At 42.6% G+C, this 19028-nt stretch overlaps 2 protein-coding genes across 4 annotated transcripts in view; one reads left to right on the forward strand and one right to left on the reverse strand.

Annotated features, from left to right (window-relative positions):
- Positions 1-6289, reverse strand: part of MTMR1 (myotubularin related protein 1) — a 109907-nt gene extending 103618 nt beyond the window's left edge. For all 3 annotated transcript variants that reach the window (XM_033943975.1, XM_033943973.1, XM_033943974.1), the window contains exons 1-2: positions 6000-6289; positions 3442-3547 (exon numbers count right to left, since the gene is read on the reverse strand). In XM_033943975.1, the coding sequence (XP_033799866.1) occupies positions 3442-3547; positions 6000-6139 (246 nt within the window). In that variant the 5' untranslated portion in view covers positions 6140-6289. The remainder of the gene's footprint in view (positions 1-3441; positions 3548-5999) is intronic.
- Positions 6290-6420: 131 nt separating this feature from the next.
- Positions 6421-15698, forward strand: FITM2 (fat storage inducing transmembrane protein 2). Its single transcript, XM_033943980.1, has 2 exons — positions 6421-6599; positions 14816-15698. The coding sequence occupies exons 1-2, from the start codon at positions 6572-6574 to the stop codon at positions 15613-15615; spliced, it is 828 nt and encodes a 275-aa protein (XP_033799871.1). The 5' UTR covers positions 6421-6571; the 3' UTR covers positions 15616-15698.
- The last annotated feature ends 3330 nt before the right edge of the window (positions 15699-19028 follow it).

The following is a 19028-nucleotide window of genomic DNA, read 5'->3' on the forward strand; positions in this document are numbered from 1 at the left end:
ATCAATAGTCTTAAATTTACACCACAAATTCACAGTTAAATTGACAAATGTCTACATATAGTTATTTTAAAAAATTTCTATACCATTTTAAGCCATGTGAAGATGCTCCTGAAAAGGGGGAGGAGGGGGGGCTGGAAGAATATCACAAGCCCAGTATTAGAGCCACATTGTAGACACACACACAAAATACATGTCCAGCTGCTCCTCCGATCCAATTCTTACTTGGTGCTCTCTCACCATCTGTCACACCTCCTATCTGTCACATCCTCAACCTATTGCTCTCCAATGCAACTATCCCTGAAGCCTTCAAACATGCCGTTGTCACACCCCTCCTCAAGAAACCCTCACTGGACCCCACATGTCCCTCCAACTATCGCCCCCATCTCCCTCCTCCCTTTTTTATCTAACTTACTTGTTCACCGCCGTTGCCTGGACTTCCTCTCATTCCATACTATTCTGGATCCGCTTCACTTAGGCTTTCGCCTGCAGCATTCCACAGAAATTAAAGTTTCCAATGATCTATTCTTGGCCAGATCCAAAGGCTTCTATCCTCATCCTTCTCAATCTGTCTGCCGCCTTTGATACTGTTGATCACTGCCTACTCCTTGATACGCTGTCCTTGTTGGGATTCCAGGGTTCTGCCCTCTCCTGGTTTTCTTCCTATCTTTCCCATCACACCTACAGTGTATGCAATGGTGGTTCCTCCTCCACAACCTTCCCGCTATCGATTGGTGCACCTCAAGGCTTTGTCCTGGGACCATTCCTTTTCTCAATCTACTTTTGCTCACTTGGAGCAGTGATCTCTTCCCATGACTTCCAGTATCACCTCTATGCTGATGACTCCCAGATCTACCTCTCTGCTCCAAATATCTCTATTGAAACCCAGACCAAAGTTTCAGCCAGCCTTTCTGACATTGCCGCTGATGTCTCACTGCCATCTAAAATTGAATATAGCTAAAACAGAGTTGATCATCTTCCTGCCTAAACCTACCTCTCTATTTCCCTCATTCTCCTCTATGGACAACACTCTCATCCTTCCTGTTTTATCTGCTCTTAATTTCGGGGTCATCTTTGACTCCTTTTTCACTGCCCAGATACAACATATTGCTAAAACCTGCCACTTCTTCCTCTATAAAATTACCAAAATCCAACCCTTCCTATCCGAGCACACTACCAAAACACACCCTTATTACCTCGTGCTTAGACTACTGCAACTTGCTACTCTTGGGGCTTCTGCTTAGCCATCTCGTGCCCCTCCAATCCATCCAGAATTCGACTGCATGACTCATAATCTGGGAGAACCGCTATACTCATGTTACTCCTCTCCTAAAGCCACTTCATTGGCTTCCCATCCGTTTCCGAATACAATTCAAACTCCTCTTACTGACTTACAAATGCACTCACTCAGCTGCCCCTCACTATCTCTCTTGACTTATCTCCCCCTATGACCCCCCCCATGAGCTCCGCTCAACTGGTAAGTCCCTCCTATCTGTGCCCTTCTGTTCAACAGCCAACTCCAGACTCCGTCCCTTCTGCCTTACTGCACCATATGCTTGGAACAAGCTGCCCGAATCCCTATGGCAAGCTCCGTCTCTGGCAGTGTTCAAGGCCCATTTAAAATCCCACCTCTTTGAGAGTGCTTTCGACTCCTAACTACTCTCACTTTCGGTCCCGAATTCCCTTCACTCTACTCATGTCTTGTCTGTCTAAGTTAGATTGAAAGCTCTTCTGAGCAGGGACTGTCTATAAATGTCAAAATGAACAGCGCTGTGTACGCCTTTCAGCGCTATATAAGTGAAAAGTAGTAGTAACAGAATTCCCATTTATACCTATGAAACCTTCCAGTTCTCTAGCTCTGAAAGCCAATGTGAGCCTAGATGGTCTATTATTGGTAAAGGTGTGCCATCAGGTTCAGCTTTATTGGGTGTGTTTAATACCATGTTTCCCCGAAAATAAGACCTACCCTCTAAATAAGCCCTAGCATGATTTTTAAAGATGATCCTAATATAAGCCCTACCCCAAAAATAAGCCCTAGTTAAGATCGACCCCTGAAACCCCTCCTGAATGTCCCCAACTCCATCCCTGACACTAATGCTGCCTGATTCGCCGGCGGCAGCGCTTTCTCCGCATACACCCCCATGTGCAGCATCTTTCTTCCCCTCTCACCCATCCCCTCGTGTAGCATCTTTCTATCCCTCCCTCCTGTGAAGCAAAACCCCACTGATCCTCCCACCATGAGACTGACATACCGTACCTCCGTGGCCTTCAAAAACAGCTGCAGCAACAGTGCTCTGAACGGGCTGCTTTGCGGCCTTCCCTCCTGCTGTGTCACTGATGACATCATCAGAGATCCAGCAGAGGGAATTCCCCAGTGGGGAAGGTCGCGAAGCAGCCTGTTCAGAGCACTGCCGCCGCAGCTGTTTTTGGAGGCCTCGGAGGTATGGTATGTCAGTCTCACAGTGGGAGGGTCTCTAAGGCTACTGTTTCCAACTCTGTCTGCAGCCCATTGGTCAGACATTCCTAAGGAAGCTTAACTAGCTAGTAGACTGTAAGGAAAAGCAGGACTGAAGCTTGCTAAGCCAGTTTCTCTGTGGCTACCGTTCCCACCTCAAACTACAGCCCATTGGTCAGATATTCGTAAAGAAACTCAGCCAGCCAATAGGCTTCCTGGAAAAGCAGGACTAACAGCAGACAACATAGAAGAGATACAATGTAGGTAAAGGTAAGAGAGTCTGAGGGAAAGCATTGGAATATAAAGGGGAGAACTAAGCTGAAGTAAAAGCAAGACTGTATGTCTATAGCTTTGCAGCTACTGATCCCGCCTCCCCTGTAGTCCATTAGTAAACTATAAACCAGTGTCTTGCAAACTTTTTCGAGCCGGGGCACACTAAATCTAGTGTCCCTGGCTCAAGACACCTGGAAGTGCGCCGGCGTGTTTACATCACGCACATGCATGACATCAGCGCACCAACGCTAGCACAAAGGCCCTTCAAACGGGCTTTGCGGTGAGAGAAGGACCTGCACTGGAGAGAAGGGATGGCAGAGAGAAGAGGGTGCTGACGTTGCAAGAGGCATGTCCTGTAGACAGTCATCCGGCACCTCTCCTCTTCCCCAGTGTACCGCGGCATACCTGAAATCTCAGCAGGAACACAGTTTGCGATACACTGCTATAAACAAACCGCTAGATACCCCAAGAATATTGAAAACTACACTGCAGCCGAATAACAACACAAGACACAACCCCAACATACCCCATCATAATCACTCACCCCACTTTCCTGAGCAAAGCTCGGTCTTCCAGGTACTGTTAAATAATTACTTTTAGAGTTGTACAAAGAGAAAACAGCAACACAAAATGCAAACATTAAATACAGATACAGTACAATGTAGCATAATTTTATGTTGAACATAATATGGTTCAGTTATTGGATGGTCACTTACTCGGTAATCTCGTGACAGATTCTCTGTTGGCACCGGTCCTGAAATCTGACTGGAAATCGTAGCAGCTATTAGCTGCTTACACCATTCAACGTGTGATCCTGTAGGACTGTAAGAGCTCAATAAGCACCTCAAATTGATCAACAAGAATACACTCAATGAAAACAATTCTACAGCATCTCAAATGGACTACTGTATTATGAAATACAAAATTATACTGCCATTATGGGACAAGACCTTATTGATATTGATATGTGAATATAGCCGTGTGCTTGAAAAAGTAAAAATGATTTAATAATAGATAATAACAACTTTATTCTTTTATACCGCCATAACCAAAAGTTCTAGGCGGTTTACACTATAAAGAGCTGGACAATCAACGAAATACAATAATACAGTAAAAAATACAAATATTTTTAAAGTAGAATTTCAATAATAAAACTCTCATTAATAAACTTATTGAACAAAGTTGTCTTAATTAATTTTTGAAAACAGTAATAGGATAACATAGCTTGCTGAATACATTTACCTAACCAAGATTATTGCCTTACCAGCTTGAAATGCTAGGGTCCTATCTAAGGTCTTATATCTACACCCATTAATTTTTGGATAAGCAAATAAGTAGAAGTTTCTAGTTTCTCTTGATGGTCTATGCAACACAAAATGAGGAAAAAGGAAAGCTTGAAGCAATCCTGATATCAGCTTAAAGAAGATGCAGGAAAATTTGAATAATACTTTTGCCTCCAAAGGCAGGCAATGAAATAAGCCAATGGACTAATATGGTCATTCTTTTTTAAACCAAAAATCAATTGAACAGCTGTATTCTGAATTATCCTTAATTTCCTTATAATTTTTTGGGTGCTCCTAAATAGATGTTACAATAGTCTAAAATAGATAAAACTTCACAATAAAAATGTTTTCACCATGGCTATAATAAAACTGATGAGAAGTATAGATAACTAAACTAATAAGTCTAAACTACTACATAACTACCATTAAGCTGAGAAAATCATTTTAGTACAAATCTCAAAACTGATACATAGGTAATTTTGAATAGACTCTTATTTTTGCTCCGCCACCACAAAGAATGGGATGGGGGGGGGGGGTCACAGAGACCCCTGTTGAGGCATGTCCTCAGTCAGCAAAGTGGTACAGTGTTCTTGTGATGACTTAGTTAATGAAACTATAATTGGCTAAAACAGGTTTATCACCAGAGATTTTATCAGTTGTACTAAGCATTTTTTCATAGGTACAAAGTGTGGGAGCATCTGCACTGCTTCTGGACATTTTTCAGAGCTACTGCAATCATACGGTGCTAAGAGGAGTTTTGTGCGTCAGCAAATCGTGAACACTCAGGCTGACATCAGCACACTACTCATTTAAATAACATGGAAATGAAAGTATTAGTTATTATACCCAGATGCAAAGTATGCATAAGAACTCAAGGCCAAGTACAACATTTTCTAATGCTGAGTCTGAGAAGAAATCAAAAGTTAACTGGTTTTTTTGATTATCATTAAAAGGCGTTTTATCTGTGTTTTTCTTCCTGATATCATGAAGGACCTCCACATGCTTTCTGAATTTGTTGAAGGGCATGGATTAAAAAAAATTGGCAAGCAGAAACAGCTGTGGGTGGTGAAGAGATATTGCAAGACATGAGCAATAAAGGGCTGGATTTAAGTACAAAGTTGCATTCCAGTCATAGGCAGTAGAATGGGATAGGTCACCACAGCCGTGGTCCAACCAATATTTTATTCAACACAGCATTACCAACTAGAGAGGTAGAGAATGGAGCTGGGTTTGTTTGATCCTTCCAACCAATAAGAAGCTCCTATGCCTTTGATGACATCATATGCAAGTTCTAGTGTTCATACAGTTTTATCAAATATCTGCAATAATATTTATGCACATATCAACACAATTGGGGGGGGGGGGAGGAGTGCAAAAGATGCTACTGCTAGCGCAGACCCCTTCATGCGCGATTCCAGTGTGCACTTCCATGTTTGGGTAATTTTTTGCTTGTTTATAGCGTTTCTCCCACAATTTTTTTTTAACCAGCGCTTAAGTTTTAGAACATTAGCCCCAACACAGGAAAACATTTTATAAGCTAAAAGAGGGTAGCTTTAGTAACAGAAAGAAATGCTGTCATATGATCTGGCAAATACCTGAGACAGCTGTTCCGGAGGGGCGAAACATATTAATCTGCCGCCCCCCCCCCCCCCCCCATTCTCTCTGTCTAGCTGGTAAATACTGTGCTGAGAAAAACATTGATCAGAGCAGGGCCCATCCAATCTGGCCGCTTATGCCGGCTTCTTAATTAGAATTAGTTACTCATCAGGTCCCCCTGAACACACATACCCAAAATTACTCTTGCCCCAAATATCACCTGTTATCCTCACACCACACCTACACAACACTATGCCCACAAGAACAGACGAGGCCAAGACACCTCCCCCAGTCCGAAATAACCGTAAACCAACGGCAGAAACCGTATCCCACATTCCCCTTCGCCAACCCTTCAAACAGCCCAGTGGCGCGAGGGCATCCAGGGAACGCGCTACCTGTCCAGAGTCTCCACGCTAGGCTGGCGCGAGCCCGCCGCCGCCGCCGCTGCCAAAGCGCCGGGCGGCGCCGCCGGTCTAGGCGGTTTCCTGCCTCCGCCGACTGGCGCGCCGAGATCTAAAGCTGGCAATTTGTCCATGGTTTTTTTCCCCACTAGGGAGCTCGCCTGCCTCCTTCGCTGCCACTTATCGCTGACGGGGCTAAGGAAGGCAGGGAGAACAGAAGAGAGGCGGGATTTAGGGAAACGCTTTCCCTGCCTCTCGCAGCCACTCGGGGCTGTCGACAGGTCCCTCGCCCTCACTGTGGCAGCATCCTCCTACCCGGCGTGCAGCGCGGCCAATGGGCGGAGCGGGGCCGCGGCGTGCGGCCAGTGAGGCCATTTTAGTCGGCTACCTTGACAATTTAAAAGTGACTCCTGGGAAGTGGCAAGCGTGAAAGGTGAATCGGCCGGGTGCACAGGCTGCTGGCGGGATACTGCGAGAAGCGGCTTTTCTTAAAGTCATAGAAAAGAAGTTGCTCTCTTGTCTCGTTTTCGGACGGAGCTTAGTTAAACTACGTTTTTTGGGGGGACATGGAAATGAAAGTCAGGAGGCAAGTGGGTAAGTAACGTTTGAATGTTGGTGTTTTTTTTCTCTCTTTCTGTTATTAGATCTCTACGTTTATGTATATTATTCTCTTCCCTGCTTTGACAGTATAACGAAAATCCTTAAAAGAGGACAGTGCTATCCAGACTCAAATGCCACCGGAGTCTTTTTTTTTATTTAATTTAGAGGGGTGGGCGCATAGTCGGTATCCCGCCCCGACCTTGATGTCATTTTCTCTCTCCCTCCCTTTTCTCCTTCACCGCTACGTGGTGGTCTCTCGTGGCAGCTTTTTCTTGAAACCAGAGAATGACACGGGGACAAAGTTTGTCTCCGTCCCCTTAAGCTCTGTTCCCGTCCTCGAGGATCTGTTCTCGTCTGCCAACACTTATGATTTTATATTTAAATATTTTTATTAAAGTATAAAAAGAGACAATATTCTGCACAACTGTTTATAGATCATAAAAAGAGCCTTCCGTTTCTATCTTGTTTTGCTACAACCTTCTTGCAGATTCATTTGCCTATTTTTTTTTACATCATCTAGAAAAGTAATCGGATTGTCTTTCAGACATGGGTGTAGAACAGAACCTAAACTGTGTAATGGATGAACAGGAAAAGTGTCTAGGAAATGTTAAAAATATTTCTTAATACCAGCAACGATGGCTAAATTTGTTACAGTAAGATGCTTCAGCTGCTGTTCACGTGATGCAAGGGTGCTGCAGATGGCAGACAATACACAAATGATGTCATTTAACAGTCATTGAAATCCAAAAGCAGCTTCTGCAGATTTTTTTAAAAATTATTGAATTCAGTTGCTAGTTGTCCAAGATGTGTTAAGTTTTTACATATTTATACTAGTCTCAAGTTTTTAGAGAATGACTTGGGGGACAAAGTTTGACTCTGTCCCTGTCCCCACCCTGCAGGTACCCATCCTCATGTTATTCTCTACATGAAATGTTGGATTGTATGGCATAGAGCAGCAAGGCTCGGGGGCCAATGGTGACCCTCATTGTCATTTTGGCTTTTTGGGGGGAAACTATTAAGGAAGGAAAACATGGCTTGAGAAATATCCAACACTACAATAATTATTTACAAAATAGAAGAATGCATAACAGTAATATTGGGATACCCTGCAATCAAAGAAGCCATTCTTTTTATTGCACCCACTCATTTCTCACAACTCGGCTAGCGGTGGAAGTAATACCCCCAGCTAGTCCCTCCCCCTCGTTCCCTCTCACCCATGTCATGATTGGTACATTTTGCGCTTCAGTGAGGCAGGGGTGTCTCTTATGGGCAGTTCTATCCTTTCTTCCTAAGGTGGTGTTGGCTTTCCACCTTAATCAGTAAAACTTTCCTCTTTTCAGAGGGAGGATTGTGGCACCCAGTTTGAGAGCCTGCATCTCTTGGACATGTGTCAAGCTCTTGCCAGCTATTTGGAGGTCACTAGTAACTTCCGGAGGTCAGATCGGTTGCTTGTTCTTTGGGGCAGTCAGAAGTGTGGTTGCTGTGCTTTAAAGCCTACGCTTGTGAGATGGTTAAAAGAGGCTTTGAGTTTGGTGTATTTGTTGTTACGGATGCAGCCTCTGCCCCAGTTGCAGGCACATTCAATGACGTGTGTGTTGTCATTGTGGGCTGAGTCAGCCCCTTTGTCCCTAGTGGATATTTGCAAGGCTGCCACCTGGTCATCTATTCATTCCCTTATCAGACATTACAGAGTGGATGTGAGGGCATGCCAGATGCTACATTTGGAACAGAGGTTTTGCGGGCAGCAGCTCCAAAGGCTCTCGCTTGCTAAGCTTTTGAAGAGCCCACTAGTCTGGAATAGTGGGAAGGACGCTATGGAAGAAGAAATAAGGTCTTACCTGATTAGATTTTCATTCTGGTCCCCTTAACATGACATCGTTGTCTGTATTGCCTGTTTTGATTGTAAGCTCTTTCAAGCAGGGATTGTTTTCTTACTCTTTGTGACTCTGTACAGCGCTGTGTGCGTCTGGTAGCACTATAGAAATAATTAATAGTAGTGGTAGTTCCATTTTGGCGCTGTAGGGAGGGAGGCAGGCTTTAGCGGGGGAGGGGAAGCGATCGCCGGTCCCTTGTACCCTCGCACAGCTCCAGTGAAGCTTGTAAGATCATCAGTGATCTCCATTGACTATAAGTCGGGGGGTTCACTTGTCAACCATTAGGACAAAATTGCCTTCTTGCCCGGTAACATTACTCTAGCCACAAATGCTAAAAGTCCTTTGGGCTTGGAAGAAGCAATAGTATAGAAACCAAATAATGCTCTGGGAGTTGGTAGTCCACCGTCTACCCCAGAGAGATGTGGTGTAGAGACCCAAGCGCTGCCAAAACTGAAGAATATTAGGGCAAGACCAGAACATATGTCCCAGCGAAGCGTGCAATTGAGTACATTTCGGGCAATGATGTACCTGGGTGATGCCCGTCTGATAGGCTCACATGGGTGATTATAAAGGCGGAGTACAAACTTAAGCTGCAATTCCCAGTGAATTATATTAGTGGATACTTTCCTCAAGTTTTTCACCATTTGCTGTACCTTATAGCATGATTTATACACATAAAAAATCTGAAACTGTGACTTTATACTCAATTATGGCACTCCAGTGCTTCAAAATCATGTACTAGTTACTTTTACCTAAAGTTTATTTTGTTAAAAATCTCTAGTGGGCTCCAAGTTGGATGTCCCTGACATAGGACATGTTGGCTTAAAACAAACTTTCAAAAGGTCCTTCTACAAAGTTGTGGTAGAAAGTGGTCTTAGATTGCCCTTATGTGGGTGAGTCTTTCCCATACACTAAGGCCATTTTTACTGCTGCCAGAAAATGGCCATTTTTTTCCTCCATATTTTCTAACTTAATGGCCATGTGCTGCTACTGCTACTACGATTAATTATTTCTATAGCGCTACCAGATGCACACAGCACTGCACAGAGTCACAAAGACGAAGAAAACAGTCCCTGCCCAAAAGAGTTTACAACAGTTAAGGGGAACGGTTAATCAGTGGGCTGGGTTGGAGGGCAGAGGAGTAGGGTTAAGGATTGAAGGCTATATCAAAAAGATGGGTTTTCAATCTGCTTTTAAACACGGGAAGGGAATGTTTATATTACCAAAATTTAGTTTGAGCCCTTACTATCATCTATTTTGTAGGCAGTAAGGGCGCCTATGCTAATCTGGCACTAATGAGTGCAGCCAATGTAGTTTCCTTGATTGGTGCAGAAACACCCGCTCTTTGTCCTCAGACATATCTCCTTCAGTGCAACAATTTCAGCTGAGGTTTTAGCAGCCGGTGACTATGCTTATATGCCTAAACAAAGGAGGAGCTAGGGCATATTTTTTCCCTCACTTGCTAATTTTACATAGCAGAGATCAACATAGGTGCCCAGTTCTCCAAACTGAAGGGAATAGTGAACAGACCACAGAAATCCAAAATAATACACAAACAAACTTTACTGTGCAGTAAGAGTAGAGGGTTTTGAACCCTCAGCTGGTCTTGAACAAGTTTCTCCAAATGGCTGCTTCAAGGACTAAAATAACTAATAAAGGGGTCCTTTAACTAAGGCGTGCTAAAACAGCTAGTGCGCCTTAGTAAAAGGATCCCAAAATACGATAAAAAGCACAACAAAGCACAACAAAATGTGAGGTTATTAAATTTGCGGATGACACCAAACTCTACAGCAGGGTTAAAACCACGGAAGACTGCGAAGATCTGCAAAGGGACCTAACGACACTGGAAGAGTGGGCCAAAAAGTGGCAAATGAGCTTTAACATAGGGAAATGCAAGGTCATGCATGTAGGGAAAAAGAACCCGATGTTCAGCTACCAAATGGGGGGATCACTGCTAGGGGTAAGTAACCTTGAAAGAGACCTGGGAGTGATGGTAGACACATCTTTGAAGGCGTCGGCACAGTGCACCACAGCCTCAAGGAAAGCAAACAAAATGTTGGGTATCATTAAGAAGGGTATCACGACCAGGACGAAGGAAGTCATCCTGCCACTGTATCGTGCAATGGTGCACCCGCATATGGAATACTGTGTCCAGTCCTGGTCACCGTACCTCAAGAAGGACATGGCAGTACTTGAGGGAGTCCAGAGAAAAGCAACTAAACTGATAAAGGGTATGGAAAACCTCTCATATACTGACAGACTGAAAAAGCTGGGGCTGTTCTCCCTGGAAAAGCGGAGACTTAGAGGAGACATGATAGAAACCTTCAAGATCCTGAAGGGTATAGAAAAGGTAGACAGGGACAGATTTTTCAGATTATGGGGAACCACAAGTACAAGGGGGCACTCGGAGAAATTAAAAGGGGACAGGTTTAGAACCAACGCTAGAAAGTTCTTTTTCACCCAGAGGGTGGTGGATACATGGAACGCGCTTCCGGAGGCTGTGATAGGCCGGAGCATGTTACAGGGCTTCAAAGAAGGTTTGGATAGGTTCCTAGAGGATAAAGGAATTGAGGGTATAGCTAGGAGTAGAGGTAGGTCATAGGGATAGTCAGGGACCACTGCTCAGGCAATAGGCCTGATGGGCCGCAGTGGGAGCAGACCGCTGGGCGAGATGGACCTCTGGTCTGTCTCAGCGGAGGCAACTTCTTTGTGTTCTTATTAATATCAACATAAATAGAATTTAAAAAATTAGAAGCGCAGCAAAAACTTCCCCAAGCACCTAAAAACACAATTCAACAGAAGATCACAGCAATTGGAACAGTGATTGCTGAATACTGATTCTTAGGTGGTTAAATGGCAGTCATTAGTTTAATTGTTCATGCTAGACCAGAAGGTTTTGAGATAATTTCTAATGCATACATACATACATATATATATATATATATATATATATATATATATATATATTTTTAAATCCTTATGTCAAAATAGAAGTCTGCCATATAGCTTTAATTAAGAAGTTACACCTACCATTTGCCATAAAATAGCTGCCTATTTTAACTTGCTTTACAAGAGTAATAACAGATTTCTTTAAGCAATGTGTTAAATTTACCCATAAAGCCAACGTGAGGAGCACACTTCTTTGAAGGCATTACTAAACGGAAAAAAATGTACATCAGCAATATGTATATCAGTGTTCTTTAAAACTGTGCAAGTAGAACAGGCACCTATTCTGCATTTGGAAAAAGTCATTCATTTAGGTTAAGATCCCCACTCTTGTAAATCTCCCGGCAAAGTCTCAACCATGTAAACAGCACCTCAATTTGTAATTTTCCTGGAAATGTCCAGTTATCCTTTTTTGTAATCCGCCCAGAACTGCAAGGTATTGGCGGAATAGAAGTTACTAATGTAATTTCATTTTTTAAAGAAAAGAAAGAGCTAGTTAAGTGTAACAGGTGAATATCCTGTAAATTAGCATTTAAATGTCCATACTGTATTTATTAATGCAAAATGCGTTTAAGCTTGCTGAACATAATTCTGTAGACTCCACCTAATGGAACAGTACAAAAACAATGACTAATGTCAAATGAGCTGGACTGGAATTACCAGGTGTGATTTAAGTCATACAGATACTGTATTAGTATAGAAATAAAAGGCTGTCAAATAAGCTGGAGACTGCTGTCGATCAATGTACCTCAGGTCTTTGTCCTGGGACCTTCTTTTTTCCATCTACCTTCTTCCCTTGGTGCTTTTATCTTCTCCCCTGGCTTTCATATCGCCTCTATGCTGATGACTCTCGGATCTCTCTTTACACCTAACATCGCTACCTGGATGACTCTTTGCCATCTAAAATTAAACATGTTCAAGACTGAGCTTGTCTTTCTACCTAAACCTGTCTCTCCTCTTCCCCTGTTCTCTATCTCTGGGAACAACACCCTCATCCTCTATCTTAGTCGGCTCGCAACCTTGGGGTAATCTTTGATTCATCTCTCTTGTTCTCTTAACATATCTAACAAACTGTCAAAACCTGTCATTTCTTTATCTATCTTTCCAAGTGCACTGCCAAGAACTCATCCATACCCTCATCACCTCTCACCTAGATTACTGCAACCTGCTTCTCACTGGCCTTCCGCTAAACCATCTCTCTCTCCTTTAATCTGTTTAGAACTGCTGCATGCCTTATATTCCGTTGTTGTGTCCAAATTACCCCTCTCCTCAAGTCACTTCAGGTTTAGTGACAAATCGCTGCTAACCGACCAGATTCACTATACGGCCTACTGTGTGTTTTTCTCTTCGATCGCCCATTTTCCGATCTGGCCATGCAAATTTGTAAAAACCCCATGCAAAATAGCCAAGTGATTGACTCACTTACATTGCTTAGCTATTTAGCATCGGGTTTTACTGATCCTAAAACCCGATTGCTGTAGACCTGTTGGTATCTGTGTTACCGAGAGGTCTGCCTGGTTTTTTGTTTGTTTTTTTTCCAATGGCACAGATATTTTGCGTATATCTGCCCATAAAAAATAAATGAAAAAAAATCTCCCACTACTGCCAACGGCCCTTTCCCAACGACCCCTGACAATCGTACCCCCCGACAAATGCAGCAACCATAAAATGATGCTTATTCCCTCCTGCCACAAAGGCATCCACTCCCTTTTCCCCTGAAAAAAACAGCAGGAGGGATGCCCACTCCCTTCTGCCTGGAAAGACCTCCCCTCTCCTCCCCCCTGAAGAAAAAGGCAGGAGGGATGCCCCCTCCCCCTCCAGGCCCCTGTGCCCCATACCTTAAAAGTTGGGAGCAGGAGGTTCTGCAAACACTTCCTGCTCCTCCCCCCCAATGACAATACTGGGCCTTAGGCCCCTCCCCATGCATCATGTGATGGGCGGGGCCTAAGGCCCTGATTGCCTCAGGCCCCTCCCAAAAGCACGCCTTGCCTCAAAACACCAACAGTACAGTAAAAAGAAAAAAAAAGGCAAGGGAGATGTCCTTTTATCCAACAGCAAGATCTTTTATTGATTCATTTAAATATGGTTCCAATAAGGATTCTAGTTTTGGCGTGTGAAAACACCTTCCTCAGAGGACACTGGTGCGAACAGTTCAAACTATAAGGACACTTTGAGAGTTTGAGCTAAACTCTGAGCATCAGGGTACAACCATGTATTTTGTACATTGAGCAGGTTTTTGAAAATTGCCCAATTTTATTCCTAGTTGAGGTGGTGCCTGAATTGAATAGAATATAAAAGGAATAATATAATGTACATACCCATACTGTATTAAGTTGTACAGCAAAGGTGTGATGGGGGACAGAAAGGATATTTGCACCTACTTGTTATTGATTCCACCTTTTGGGAAAATGTATAAAACTATTTTTCAACATATCTGTACTGCAAAAAATAACACCACAAGAAAAGAAATTACCCCATGCATTCTTATGAAATCTACCTTAATACAAAACATTTATTCATTTATTTATGACTGACAATTACAATTACTCTATCATCTGAATGTCTTATAAACTATACTGTTGTTTTTATACTACAAAATAAGATTCCAATGTGACCAAATCCATAATATTTACATAGTTTACAAAAACTAAAAGTTCACAAGCCATATTTTATATATGTAGGAAATCAAGGCCCTTAAATGAATGTATTTTTTGTAGTGCATGAAGAAAATTATCTGATGTGACTTCTTTAAAACCATAATCTTATTGCAGCTCATATTGGAACTCAAGAACCTATACAACAATTTACAATCAAGTAGCATTCTGCAAAAATCACTCATTTTTAAAATATCAGTTTTTTTTCCTTTTATAAACAGTCCTTTACAATATACTGGAAAACAAATACTGCACTGCTAGAAGCCCCTCTTATATGAATAATCTAAAAAGATAAATAGATTCTGCCACATCTTATTAAAAATACTCATCTAAACACCACAAAATAAAAAAAATGACTGCAACAAGTCTCCAAATGTAAAACTGGATCTTGAAGAGTCTCGTGTGTCTATCATAAAAAGAAATTGTTTATGTAACTTAACCTAATATTTCAAAACCGTACAGGTTTAGTTGATGCCCCATAGGAAAAAACGTTATTGGAGAACTAACTAAAAGTGAACATGGTCAATGTGATATAAATGTTGAACAATTTTTAAAATACCGTCATAAATGTGCTTTGGTATAAAAACAGCTCTGAGCAGGTACTATTCCATCTAAGAAAATAAAGTTATATGTTTGAGCATGAGGCACACATTGGTTGTTTGCATCTGACATTTGAACAGTATCCTATAAATAGTCACTTTGCTCTTCATTTTTCTGCCTATTTTAATTTATCTAGGCAGTTTCCTGATAAAGTGCTTGGACAGCTGTACCTACTTCTTGAAAACATACTGCCTGACGATGGCAGTGCGCCAGCGCCTGTTCCTAGTGTTACTGTGCATCATTATCACTGGTTCATTCTTCAAAGAGTTCTTACCACTGCCGGACTCCTACCTGAACAATAAACGGAACTTTCTTAATGTGTATTTTGTCAAGCTAGCTTGGTCCTGGACTTTCTGGCTGCTCTTGCCTTTCATTGCTATCACTACATTTTATCTCACAAGAAACCCCAAGAAGGTTTTGCTTCGATTAAGTACTCTTCTAGTTGGAACAGTTATTTGGTATATCTGCACGAGGTTCTTCATGTTAATTGAAAACCTGACTGGCAGCTGCCACACATCCGAGGCACTACAAGACCTTAAAATCGAGCATGAAAATAAGAAGGCGTGTGTGATGGATGGTGGAGTATGGTATGGGTTTGATATTTCTGGACATTCCTTCCTTCTACCCTACTGTATTCTAATGATTGTGGAAGAAGCAGCTGTGGTCCATGAGCTGAAGCTACAGAGAAACCAGTACATTCATATTATTGTTAATACTCTGTTTGTTGCCCTGGGTGTCCTGGCCTTGATCTGGATTTGGATGTTTTTTTGCACAGCTATTTATTTTCATGACATTTACCAAAAGCTTTTTGGAACTGCATTTGGTTTGTTGGCCTGGTATGGGACATATCAGTCATGGTACTTACACCCACTATCCCCAGGACTACCTCCTCAAGGTACTTATCTGAAGTCAAAGCAACAACGCTATAGACTTTGATTTACAATCAGTCTCCCAAAATAATATTTAATAATTATCTAATACCTCAATACTAAGAAAGTGTGACTGTATCTGGATTATGAGTTTGTCAAAAATCAAATTAGTCATCTTGAAGGGCAGGGCAATTTTCAAAAGCATTTTATCTTGGTAACTAGTGATTTACCTGGCTGAAAGGGCATCCTGAAAATTGTTCTTTCTCTCTATGTGGCTGCAAAATGTGCATGATTTACAGCACACATTTTTTTTTTTTCCATGTAAAAGATGATTTCCCAGGGTTGTTTTAGAGAAGTCCCGGCCAACTGTGACAATTTTTACTTTCTTCCCACCTCCCCAGCTTACCTTTCAATTGCCTGGTGGTCCAGTGGTGAACGGAGCAGGAGCGATCTTCCTGTGCTCCTGCTTGGCAAAGAGCCACTAGCGGAATGACTGCCGTGAGTTCTCATGAGTCCCGTGAGAACTTACGGCAGTCATTCAGCAAGCGGCTCTTCATCAAGCAGGAGCACGGGAAAATCACTCCTGCTCGGTTCACCACTGGACCACCAGGGAATTAAAAGGTACGCAGGGGAGGCGAGAGGGAAGTAAAAATTATCACAGCCAACCATGACAGGAGGCAGCAGTGATTGCTCCTGTCCCAGCCCAACCTGAGACCACCATGGAATTCAAAAGATACACAAGGGCGGTGGGAAGGAAGTAAACATTGTCAGTGTCAGCCAGGACAGGCAGCGGGATGGATCGCTCCTGTCTTGGCCCACCAGGTCTTATGGCAGGCCCAGTGGAGGCCTGCAACAGGTCCTGGGGAGGGAGGGAGGGGGGGGGGCAGGTGAGAGCTGACCCAAATATAAGCTGAAAACCCCCCTCCCAATTTAGTCCCAAAATCTCAGCTTATATTTGAGCATATACAGTAAGTGTAAATAAATCTGCAGGAACAGTTTCATATGACAATTTTCAGAGAAAGTAGGAAGAGATTTTGCCTTTGAAACTAGTACAGCACAAGCAGATTGAAAAATGACCCCTTAAAGTACTGTATGTTAAAATTGAGGGGGGGGGGGGGTTTGCACCAGGCTTAAGTATTTTTAAAAAGGAAATGTTCTAATATTCTAAAGACTACTGCTTAGAATACTAGTGCCCACTATGCAGACAGGATAATTGCATGTAATGTCTACTGAAAAAAATGGATAGTGGCGTATCTTAAATTCAGCAGCTGGCAGACAGTAAGGTTTACCAAAGCCAGATCCCATTGAACAATTTCTTAGATCTGACAACTTGGTAAAGTTTGATTCTATAATCAAACTTCAGTAAAGCGATTGACAAGAGTTCCATGTAGAAAGTCTTATAAATAAGCTGACCACTGCATGAGGGTAGGCCTTGAAACAATTGAATTAGAAATTGAATGAATTTACAGGCAGAAGACAAAGAGTTCATGTTAAGGAAGAGCAATTATCAGTGGATATCTTCTGTTCAATATTTTCATAAGAAGCACTGTAGAGGGAGCTAGCATTATACTGACAGAGAGCAATTTTCAAAGCACTTTGCCTAGATAGATAAGCATTTGTGATGCTTATATCTGAAGCAAAATGATCTAAGGCTTTAAAGCACAGTTACTTACCATAAGAGGTGCTATTTGGGGACAGCAGACAGATATTCGCACATGTAGGTGATGTCATCCATAAAGCCCTGGTATGGACAGTGAAAAGTGTAGTATCACTTGAAGTTTTAAGAAATTTCATGACTGCCTGCACTGTGCAAGTGCCTTCCTGCCCGCCGCTGGCACCTCAGTTCCATAAGCAAGCGAAGAAGCCAACCACGGGAGGTAGGTGGGATGTGAGAATATCTGTCTGCTGTCCCCAGATAACACCTGTTAAGTAAGTAACTGTGCTTTATCATAGGACAAGCAGGCACCATATTCTTACTTGTGGGACTCCCTAGCTTACTGCAATGGGCTGGAGGGAGAGTTGGCCAATAAGAGAATACATTTTGTAAAACTGCTTGGCTGAAGTCACCATCCCGTCTGGAAAAAATTCCAGACAGTAATGAGACATGAAGTGGAACTGAGGACCAAATAGTTGCTTTACATATTTCACCAATGGGAGTGGAACATAAGAATTAGAGAATGACACGGTGACACAATTCATCACCATTCCCATCCCCGCGGATAACCATCTTCATGTCATTCTTTAAGGAGAGAGGGAAGAATCAGAGTATGAATGGCCACAACCACTGACCCACAAGCTTTGCTTTGAAGAATGCTGGTGTAGAAGGACTGAGGTTGAAATAGACACTAGAAAATGACATGGGATTATTTCCCACGGGAACGGTGATAAATTTTGTCATTCTGTAATAAGAATGCAACTGAAGCTGCCATACCTCAGATCTTCTGTACTGTTACCCAACCCCTTTGAGCTGCAGTCCAGCCCGAGCATAGCAGGAGGAAATATAGGCCACTAGTCTTGTGAAAATAGTTCTCTTGGTTACAGGCTGGCCCAATCTGTTAGGAATAGAGACGATGAGCAGTTGAGGATAGGTTCTGTGTGGCTTAGCCCTTTATAAATAATAAGCCAAGGCTTGTTTACAATACGCGGAAATTTTTTTTTACTCTGAGAATAGTTAAGCTCTGGAATGCACTGCCAAAGGTTGTGGTAAGAGCGGATAGCCTAGCTGGTTTTAAGAAAGGTTTGGACAATTTCCTGGAGGAAAAGTCCATAGTCTGTTATTGAGAGACATGGGGGAAAGCCACTGCTTGCCCTGGATTGGTAGCATGGAATATTGTTCCTCTTGGGTTTTGGCCAGGTACTAGTGACCTGGATTGGCTAACATGAGAACGGGTTACTGGGCTTCGTGGACCATTGGTCTGACCCAGTAAGACTATTATGAGCTATTTCTCCAGGATGAGAATGAGGCTCTGGAAAGAAAACTGGAAACGCAATCGATTTGTGAACTTCCGTAACCATTTACAGCAAGAAGGAAGAGTGGGAGGGAGAACTACCTTATCAGAGTGGGGGAAAAAAAGGGAACAGTGGATCTGCCACTCACATAAATGTCCATACTGTATTTATTAATGCAAATGTTTAAGCTTGCTGACCATAATTCTGTAGACTCCACCTAATGGAACAGTACAAAAACTGACTAATGTCAAATGAGTTGGACTGGAATTACCAGGTGTGATTTAAGTCATACAGATAATGTATTAATCTAGAAATAAAAGGCTGTCAAATAAGCTGGAGACCGCTGTCTTTGCCCTGGGACCTTCTTTTTCCACCTGAGACCTTCTTTTTTCTATCTACCTTCTTCCCTTAGTGCTCTTATCTTCTCCCCTGGCTTTCATATTGCCTCTATGCTGATGACTCTCGGATCTCTCTACACCTAACATCGCTACCTGGATGACTCGTTGCCATCTAAAATGAAACATGTTCAAG

Source organism: Geotrypetes seraphini, chromosome 5 (genome assembly GCF_902459505.1).
Source record: "Geotrypetes seraphini chromosome 5, aGeoSer1.1, whole genome shotgun sequence".
NCBI classification, from domain to species: Eukaryota; Metazoa; Chordata; class Amphibia; order Gymnophiona; family Dermophiidae; genus Geotrypetes; species Geotrypetes seraphini.